The 10,614-nt window shown below is 46.7% G+C and overlaps 1 protein-coding gene across 1 annotated transcript in view; it reads right to left on the reverse strand.

The window, feature by feature from the left end:
- Positions 1-4,217, reverse strand: part of LOC106816489 — an 11,682-nt gene extending 7,465 nt beyond the window's left edge. The window contains exons 1-10 of the mRNA XM_014821114.1: positions 4,192-4,217; positions 3,954-4,009; positions 3,373-3,498; positions 2,949-3,060; positions 2,667-2,725; positions 2,438-2,488; positions 1,712-1,793; positions 853-979; positions 560-630; positions 135-244 (exon numbers count right to left, since the gene is read on the reverse strand). Coding sequence (XP_014676600.1) covers positions 135-244; positions 560-630; positions 853-979; positions 1,712-1,793; positions 2,438-2,488; positions 2,667-2,725; positions 2,949-3,060; positions 3,373-3,498; positions 3,954-3,981 — 766 coding nt within the window. The 5' untranslated portion in view covers positions 3,982-4,009; positions 4,192-4,217. The remainder of the gene's footprint in view (positions 1-134; positions 245-559; positions 631-852; positions 980-1,711; positions 1,794-2,437; positions 2,489-2,666; positions 2,726-2,948; positions 3,061-3,372; positions 3,499-3,953; positions 4,010-4,191) is intronic.
- Between the last annotated feature and the right edge of the window lie 6,397 nt (positions 4,218-10,614).

The raw sequence follows: 10,614 nt of genomic DNA on the forward strand, positions 1-10,614 counted from the left end.
GCATACGCTTCACGACCCTACATACGCTTCACGACCCTGCATACGCTTCACGACCCTACATACGTTTCACGACCCTGCATACGCTTCACGACCCTGCATACGTTCTTAACATGTATTAAGTTAGAAGCGATTACCTTTAGCGTACGTGTCGAAGTGAGCGACGCGGGCGACCTGCCGGGACGTGCCGTTATACGTGACGACGTTCAGACCTCGCCCAGCATCGTTCAGCGACTTCATGATGTAACTGTAACCATGGCAATGTGAGTTATGTAACCATGGATACGGGTGGCGACGATGACATACGATGTAACTGTAACCGTGGCAATGTGAGTTATGTAACCGTGGATACGGGTAGCAATGGTGATGACACAAAACTAACTATAATGGTGGGAACATGGCCGTGTTATAACACGTGTTAAATCCATGCACGCACGCACGCACGCACCCTCCCCGTGCACGCACGCACGCACCCTCCCCGCNCTCTCTCTCTCTCTCTCTCTCTCTCTCTATCTTTCTCTCTGTCATATGGTCTCTCTATACTGTCACAGAGAAGAAGCACCTACGTGGGAACGTCATGCAGCCGTTGACCTCGACTCTACTCCCAAACTCCCTCTTCTTCTTATGTTCCAGCTGTAAAGAAACCGAGACAATGAGTTATCAACTAACTGCATTAACAGGGTTTTACACTTATAGTAATTATTATTATTATTATTAATACTATTTAATCAACACATATAATTAAATATAATTCACATAATTATAAAGGCTATAATTAATAGTTAAAATAAACTATAAAAATATGTTTGGCAGTTGTTTTGTTGCGCAGGGGTTCGTTGCCATGGCGACACCCACCTTCTCTGTGGCCATTCCTAGCTGCAGTCCCTTCTGGCCCAGCATGACGAAGGCATCGCGGTATTGCAGCTCCTTCACCAGTCCACTGCCGAACCTCTGCAGCAGGTTACGTGCGTGAGTGCTCAGTCTGCAAGCAAGCACCGAGGATTCAGCCCTCACCCTCAACCTCACTCATACATCTCACCCTCATTCATACATCACACCCTCATTCATACATCACCCTAACCCACACCCTCACTCATACATCACCCTAACCCACACCCTCACTCATACATTACCCTAACCCACACCCTCACTCATACATTACCCTAACCCTCACCCTCACTCATACATCACCCTAACCCTCAACCTCACTCATACATCACCCTCACCCTCACGTTAGCTCATACATAACCCAAGCCCACACCCTCANCTCATACATCACCCAAGCCCACACCCTCACTCATACATCACCCTAACCCACACCCTCACTCATACATTACCCAAGCCCACACCCTCATTCATACATCACCCTAACCCACACCCTCACGTTAGCTCATACATAACCCAAGCCTATTCAGCCCTTCCTTGCCTATTCAGTGTCATTCTGTAACCCGATCATCCACAATCACCACATCTGGCACCTCCTCTTCCATCCTGCTCCCCCCTTCCCCAGCTTTGTTTGCGATACTTCCTGTGCCTATGCTCCACAACCCTGCCCCACCTTCCACCCATCCTCACATCACAGCTTACTATACTTCCCATCCCAGCCTGCGAGCCTCCCCCCACACCACCGCAGTACAGGCTACTGCGAGCCTCCCCCACACCACGACAGTACAGGTATGAGACAACAGCTACTCAACATCGGGGTGATAGTTACTTCTGGGCGCATTCATCGAAGCAAGCCACCATGATGATCCAGTTGTCTTGAGTGCTCAGCAGCATTTCCACCAGAGCGATATCTAAACAATAACAACAACAACAACAACAATCACACGCAATTCAGTAACAACTGCCTGTTGGCAAAAGTAACTAGTGTAGCTCTTCCCACCTCCCTGGTAACGGTAACTAGAGCAGCTTTCACCTCCCTGGCAACGGTAACTAGAGCAGCTTTCTCCTCCCTGGCAACGGTAACTAGTGAAGCTCTACTTACGCTTCTCTTACATGTAAGAACTTTGTTGAAAGCCGACAGATTTTTGAATTTTATTTCAAGATAATTTCATGATTGATAATCAGGTTACCCATGCTTAATTACTGTTTAATTAAAACACTAATTAGTGGCTCCGTCATAATTTCCTGCGTATCGTGCAGTTATTTTTGTAACGTGTTTACTAATTTGACTTGCAAGCGATACAAGAGGATTTCTTATGCGAAGAAGGAAGAGTTTGGCAACGAATACAGACGCAGCAATGCACCTTACAATCAGAATAAGTTCTCATTTATTACCTAGGTCACTCTGATTATCAACACAGATTCTGCTAAAGATCTAGAATTATCTAACATCTAGAAATTATACGAAGTTAAGCACTCATTGTTTTAACTACCCACACACATGCGTCTAAATAAGATCTATATATATCACTTTGCACTGGAAAAGTTTCGATACCTGTTTCAAAAGTGTCATACACAGCATGTTTTTTCACTTCTTTTGTCTTGTCTGAAAACGGAAAAAGTTAATTACCCATTTTAATTGAGTTACTAATCATTGTGCCAATCACGTTTATATGCAAATGTTGTCTTCAATGTTAAAATATATTATAAGGTAGAATAAGGCAGACATTTTTACAATCCGAGCTTTGCCTGATAATGGCTGTACTAGCTATAGTTCCACTCACCATCTATAAATACAATGTTCAAGCCACGTCCAACATTGTGTTTGTTGTCGGACATAATGCTGTAAGAGACAGAAGCAGTAGAGATTGTCAGAGAATGACCGATTATTAACATATATCAAAACTATAATAGCAGCTGGAGTTAATAGTTATTAAAATTCTCTACCCTGCTGCATTTTGTCTTCTCTTCCACTGACACGCACATTAGCATAGAGAATAATCTGATGGCAGAATTACTTTGACGGACATTTATTTAGGAAACGTATCGTTGCGTAGCAGACTCACAGCTTTCGGTCGTAGCAGACGATGGGATAGACGCTCATGCCGTCACCCGACGCTACGCGGTAGTTCTTGCCTGCGCTTCCGCTGCACGAGTCCTCAAGGATACATGGCAGGTCTGCAACAGACACGAACGTACGTACACGCCATGTTGAAACGAGAACGTCTCAGCATTATACATTGTATGTGTGTATATATTTGTATGATATAATATCAATTAATACTAATATATATATATATATATATATATTATATTCTATTAACTGTAAATGACATATATTCTTCAGACGATTTTGCAGGATTTTCCATTCGCGTAACTTCACGATGTTTCGATAAGCAAAACAGATCGTGTTAAGACTAATCCTATCTCTGACGATGCGCCCCGGATCTATATTCGCAGACCGCGTAATGGACGTTGACGACATCGTACCGTCGATGAGAGAAGATCCGGAGCTGCTCAGCTGAGCGGCTTTAATGGAGGGGTCGCTGCGGAATGCATAGTTGATGAAGACGAATCCGAGGATCGTGAGGGTCAGACCAATCAACAGCTTGATCCCTGAGGAATGGCGCGGCAGATGAATACGTACACTGAACCACACGTGAGACTGATGGTGGCAGGTTCAAGGATACAAGAGCTGTCCCCAATTCATTTTCGCAGTGTGCGACATGTGCAAATGTGGACAGCTCTTATATCTTTGGGCCCTGATGGTCGCGAGTTGCGAAACGACACTGTGTCTGCTGCAAGGAGCTTTCCATAATCTGTTTGCTTACAACTCTTACAGATTGCTAATGCACTGCCTACAAAGATTGGTAGGACTAATGCATTGCCCACAGGTAGATCCACATGCATGAGAACTGCGATATATAATTTGTCGCACACGCTGCAGGTAACATATCAATTATCATATCATGTGACACATACTGATGTGACTTAATCGCGCCCAATTTATTCGGTATAAACTTTGCGCTGTCGCGGTCGTATTTGCTGTTTGCCGAGTAAGCTACACTCACCTCCAATTCGCTTTAGCATCCTATGCATGATTGGCTGAACCGAATGTATGCTAATTCTGCGGAACGACAATTACAAAATTAGGTACTGCGAATTGCACCATTTTATCAAAACATTTAGTGATAAATACAATGACACTATTAATATTATGATTAAGTGTGTCGGTGATCATATCTAGAAGGTTATAGACTGACAGCATGAAAACGATAACGGCAATAAAACGGTGTATATGTATCTTACTCACCATGCAATCGCCCTTCGTTTACTTTGCCATGTAGTGGTAGTTTGTGTACATTTATTATAGTAAAAACCCGACACAGATATCCGGTAGACGTTATAATCAACCCAAGATAACATCGCACATACCAATTAGTTTGAGTCATCAACTACAAAAACACACAAAGGAAATGTTAAATTTAGCCTTGATATTACATCTACAAGGATTTATAACACTAATAATTATTAGATTATTAACAGTTTATTCAGTCACGGTCAGCCACGGTTCATCTCTGCTTTTCGGCATAACTAAGCGTCCGATTATGGCGACGCCTATCGGCGGATTGTGCAGCGGCGAAAATGGCAGTGCGCCTCTCTCACGAGTTTAAGAAGTTCTCCAAACATTGTGGGTTATTGCGCGAAATCTTGGAAGAAACACTTCTTGCACTGCGTGAGGTAGAAAGCAGCGAGTGCTTTGATCTAGGTATGTTGACATATATTTGCATCGACCATCGGTGAGTGGGTGTGGGCCGGCGTTATATACGACGCTAGGCTGTCGTCTGCGCCCGGCAGAAAACCTTGTTGTTATTGTTGTTCTCTGACTCTAGTTCAGTTCACACGTTTGCGGCGTCACCATTCGATAGCGTCTCGCCGCTAGTGAGTTTTAATTCATTAGCACATGTATGAATACTCTGGATATGCCCAGAACTCTAACTCAATCCGTCCCTGGGTGAATGCGTCGTTATATTTTCTTTACTTTAGTATTAATTAACGTCCGAGTCCAAGGCCAGTGGCAGTGTCCGGTTTTACTAGAACTAGAACTTAGAAGTAGAAGTTGACTGGCCACGGTGGCTGGCATCGCTATGTATGTTATGTACATTCACCGTGCTGTGCAGGTGGGTGGGAATTAGCTCTAGAACTATAGCCCTTCGTTCTGTCACAGACACAGGTGGCATAGGTCACCGGTCACAGGTGGCAGAGCGAAGGGCTATAGTTCTAGAGCTAGGTCATTAAGGTGGGAATCTGCCGCTACATAGAAGGAGTTGCACACGGTGCGTGCGTACCGCGCGTACTACATATTCTGGCTGCGTGCATAGATGCGATAGTATCGACTATCATCACAGCGTCTGCTTGCTTGCGATATCGGATCTAGTACCCGGGTGGGGTTATCATAATCTAGTAGTATCGGGGTGCGAGTAAATGATATGTGATTGTGACCAGACGAGTGTCTTGAGCTGTGTGCATCAGGGTCCGATGGACGGGGCACTAGGTGGGCGGGGGTTCGGTGGGCGGGGGTTTGAACTAGCTGGCTCGATCATTTATTTATGGATATCGATGGCTCTGATATCTGTCGCTATTCCGGCATCCTTCTGATTGATCGGGAATATGTTATTGTTGGGGTCTGAAGGGTTGTATTCTCACGTACATGCACCTAGATGTAAATAAAGGTCTATATAGCTGGCGAGCTGACAGCCTAGTGTTGACATGAATTACGTTGAACCCGACCGTGAGAGCTACCGACGTTACGGCGTGAGCTTATATCGGCTCTGTGCGTCATAGATTTCGGTTCATGGATATAAGTGCTGTCCTCAATTCATTTTCGTGCAAATGTGGACAGCTCTTATATCCTTAGGCCCAGATTTCAGGGTGGTCAAGGAATTCTGGTAGATGGGGTTCGGTAAGAATAATTTCGGTAAGAATTTAACCCAGTTTGGAGGTGCATTGTGTTGTCATGTATCGCACATAGTTGCACGGAGCACCCACAGGTTCTTATTAAGAGATACGTTTGCAATGCAATGGTTGCTGCTTTATATATATTTATCTATTCTGAAGAATATTATTCTGTTACGATTGAAACAAATCTCGGCTGCATATTGGAAAATTCAGCCTTGAAATTACAAAGAATGGGTGTGCACCCCTTGACCCACCTACAGCCATTCCTCCTGCTACCTGGCAGCTATACAGGGGTTTCAAACCAGGTTGACATTTATAGCAGGAGCTTGGCTCTGGTACAGTTGCCCTTTGATATCACAAACCATTCAGTATTTGATGCCCTTTCTTATCAATACTCTTGTACGATTTTTCTGTTGGTCTCCATAACTCGGATTGTGGGCATAGCATCGCCGCTAATAGTATAGTAGAGATACGTAAATGACATTTAGGTGATGTGCTTTCATGCTGGTGACAGATATCGTGATCAGAGAAACGATTAAAACATGATGTCATGTCGTAAATTATCGTATCGGGTAGCGGTGCAGTTGTATCGGGTAGCGGTGCAGTTGTATCGGGTAGCGGTGCAGTTGTATCGGGTAGCGGTGCAGTTGTATCGGGTAGCGGTGCAGTTGTATTGGGTAGCGGTGCAGTTGTATCGGGTAGCGGTGCAGTTGTGCACTCGATAGGTAATCACACGTCGTTCGAAAAAAACATCCGTATGAGAATTACAAGCATGAGCACGAAGACCTGTGTTCGATATTAACACACTGTTCACGTGTGATTTCCTCTTACGATGTAGAGTAGAGAGAGTACGGCTAGCATTCACGAGGACTATGCATTACCTTTGCCACGTGAGCTTTATTCTTTGTGATTTTTACGCCTAATTGTGCGTTTACTCGGGCCTGTACAGGAAATGGGATGTTGCACCTGCAGTGGTAAACGACTTGTTGATACCTACCTGCAGTTGTTGCCAGAAAGGGCCGGTTTTTCTGCCAAAGTTCGTGTGTGCATGTGTGTGTATGTGCGTGGGTGGCTCGGTGCACGGTGTATGACTGCATTAGCGCGAGGGCAAACCGGTGTGCCGCTACCGGCACAGGTCCACCACCTCCGCACGCCTCATGACGTGCGGGGCGGGACATCAATCAACTTAATTAATCGATCATCAATCAACTCATTCCAACCCACTTCCCTGTTTTGGCGAGGGGGGGACAAGGCCATGGCTACGCGTTCGGTTACCGGACGCCCAGCTCCCATTCTACGAATCTGAGCTTTGTAATGGATGACCGGACGCGTAGCTACTGCGAAAAAACAAACCCATCGTAGTAGTAATTACTCACAGTGTCCGTCGTCGAGTGTCGTTGAGTAATAGTTTGTGGAGGAGGACCAGGGTTCTCCAAGCTTTTTCATTATAGCATGGCGGGTGCTGCCTTTACGGTCCTAGTTTCAAATCGCCGAAGGCGGTTTGCGTGCTAGAGAGGTCCGGGGGCTATATTTAGCATGGCGGCTATGATATTTAGCATGGCGGCTATGATATTTAGAGTGGCGGGTGCATTTTAGGATGGCGGGGCTCGACGATAGCCTGGCGGGCCGCCAGGCTATAAGTGCTCTTGGAGAACCCTGAGGACACGTGTCGACGCTCTCGCAAATCCTTTAATCTGACGCGAGTGCGAGACGAGTGATTAGTTAAAATTATCTCTTGATTGTCGTCGCGGTCGTCGTAATTATGCTCTCACATTCGAGGGTTTTTTTCAACCCGCTTTGTTGGAGCATGTTCTCTCTCTCTCTCTCTCTCTCTCTGCTCGTGCTCATCGAGCGGCCGCTGCTCTGCTGCCATTCTACTCTCCTTCTCATTTTCTAGTCTCTCTCTCTCTCATCTCGATCTGCTCTCTGCTCTCGTCTCTTCTCGTCTCTTCCCGCTCCTCTCTCCATCGTCGTCTCCTCTCTCTCTCCTCTCTCTCCTCTCTCTCCTCATCCGTCTCAATCTCTCTCTCTCGTCGTCTGGCTCTCTCTCTCTCTCGGTCTCTCTCTCTCATCCATACCTCATCTGCTCTCATCTCAGGTCATCTCTCTCTATGCTCATGCATCATCTCTCTTCTATCTCCTACTCTATCTGCCTCATGCGCTCGCGGTGCTCTCTGCCTGCTGCTCCTCACTCGTGAATCATCTCTCTCTCATCTCCGGATCTCTCTCTCTGCTGCTACGATTCTCGCCTCTCTCTCCTCTCATCTCTCTCCGCGTCTCCTCTCTCCTCATCTGCTGCCTCTGCCTCTCGTCCGTCTCTCTCTCTCTCATAGCTCTGCCCGTCTCGCTTCACACCTCCACTGAATCGTGTCTCTCGGTCTCTTTGCCTTGCTCTCATCGTATCATCTTATCAGCTCAGATCGTGTCGTCTGACCTCTCATCCAATCTCTCATCGTCTCTGTCCTCATGGACTGCTCTCTCATCTCTCGTCTCCCAGCTCTGCACTAGTGCATCTTCAGTGCTCGCTGTCTCGATCTCTGCGTCTCGTCCTCTGCTCTGGCATCCAATCCTCTGCTCACCCTCTCTCATCTGCATAGTTGTGTAGGGGCCCCACGGCAATGTTCTCAAACAAGCCGTACAGTTTTCCACTTACATTTGTGTCTTCTTTTGTGGTAGCGGTAGCGGGGATGGGTGGGTGGTTGTGTGTGTGTGTGTGTGTGTGTGTGGGTGCCTGGGTGTGGGGGGGGTTAAAACTTTTAAGTCATGTTTGCTCTGTAGCTTTAGTTTATGTAGTGAGAATCAGAGTAAAGCGATTACACACATTGTCGGTGATCGCATGAGCTGCAATACCGCTGTGTGTACACTCGCTCGCGCGCGTATGCCTTTATCGGCACAGCGATGCTTCAGTCGCTCAGCCACGAAAGTCCACGCAACGTACGAATGCTTGTGTACAGACGCATCGGCCAGGAAAGTCGACCAACGTACGACGAATGCTTGCGTACGAACTCAAAACACCATATCAGGGGTAGAAATTCATTTTTGAATAAGAGACTCCTCACCATCAAAAAGAGGGAGTCCGCAGCAAAATGAGGGAGTCTGTAGTCTGAAGTTCCAAATTATAGATATTAACAATAACGCATGTGCTTATTTTGAAGATTCATGGGGTTGCACGTCTGCCAAATTTTCCTTGGAAATTTGCTGAAAAAATACGGTAATTCCGCGAGGCCGTGCTCTGGAACGAACTAGTTAGTATAGCAGAATTTTCAGGGAGTCACACGGACGCCTGCATATGTCAAATCAGGGAGTCCGACAGTAAATCAGGGAGTATTTGACTCCGGACTCGCGTTAATTTCGCACCCTGATATATATTCACAGGATGTATCGTTGTCGGTGTCACCGCATCGTACAAGTAACGTGGCCCTTCCAACACAGCACAGGCTGGAGATGGATTTATTGCTTCACTGAGGGATTTTTACATACTTTATTACACGGGTTAGGGAAAGAGAGGCCGGGAAACCTCCCTCCCTCTCTGTTCCTACTGTTGGCAGACTAGACTAGACTAGTGCATCGAGCACCGGCGATATATATATTTATTTTACCCCCTCCGTTCGTTCTTTCTTCTCGTGTAATGTTTAGGTAAGTGGCTTGTGGCTCCGCGTGCGACGAGGCAAGGTGAAAACAAATCCGTCGCCTCTACGTAGCATCACGATGTCCGCGGGTGTTAGATACATAAGGGAGATACAGAGGGTGAGCTCTCCTTCCTCTCCGTCCCTCTCCGTCCTAAACCAAACTATAACAAAACAAAACGCGACCAAACAAATCCCTCGTATCCACGTAGCATCACGGTGTCTGCAGGTGCACTCACAGGCACTTGGGACAGAGTCAGTAAAAACTGAAAATAATATGACCGCGGCACATTCACAAAAACTACCCGTTTATTACACTTCCACTAGAGTTGTGTCACTATAATATATATACAGTAACATATACATATATATATATATATATATATAATATATATACAGTGACACAACTCTAGTGGAAGTGTAATAGGCGGGTAGTCTTGTGCCGCGTTCATATTATTTTCAGTTTTTACTGACGCTCATAGGGTCTATGTCTCCCTGGGTACTGCCGGAATGTACCCTGGGTACGGTCCGGTGTACCGGAACGTACCCTGGTAACTATCTGATATGGTTAGGGTTAGGGTTAGGGAGTAGGCATAGGCGACTCCCTAGACTCGTTAGTGGCGAGGTACGGTCCGGCATATTAGATAGTACCAGGGTACGTTCCGGTATACCTGACCGTACCCAGGGTACGTTCCAGCAGTACCCAGGGAGACATAGACCCTGGCAGCTTTACTGACTCTGTGCCAAGTGCCTGTGAGTGCGGTCAGTCGCATGGAGATAGAAGCAGCAGCAGCAAGCAGCAGCAGCAGCAGCAGTAGCAGCAGCAGCAGCAGCAGTAGTAGCAGCAGTAGCAGCAGCAGTAGCAGCAGCAAGCAGCAGCAGCAGCAGCAGTAGCAGCAGCAGCAGCAGCAGTAGTAGCAGCAGTAGCAGCAGCAGTAGCAGCAGCAGCAGCAGCAGTAGCAGCAGCAGCAGCAGCAGTAGCAGCAGTAGTAGCAGCAGTAGCAGCAGCAGTAGCAGCAGCTGTAACAGCAGCAGCTGTAGTAGCAGCAGCAGCAGCAGCAGCAGCAGCAGCAGCAGCAGCAGCAGCAGCAGCAGTAGCAGCAGTAGTAGCAGCAGTAGCAGCAGCAGTAGCAGCAGGAGCAGCAGG

This window comes from Priapulus caudatus, unplaced genomic scaffold (genome assembly GCF_000485595.1).
Source record: "Priapulus caudatus unplaced genomic scaffold, Priapulus_caudatus-5.0.1 Scaffold1395, whole genome shotgun sequence".
In the NCBI taxonomy this organism is placed as follows: Eukaryota; Metazoa; Priapulida; class Priapulimorpha; order Priapulimorphida; family Priapulidae; genus Priapulus; species Priapulus caudatus.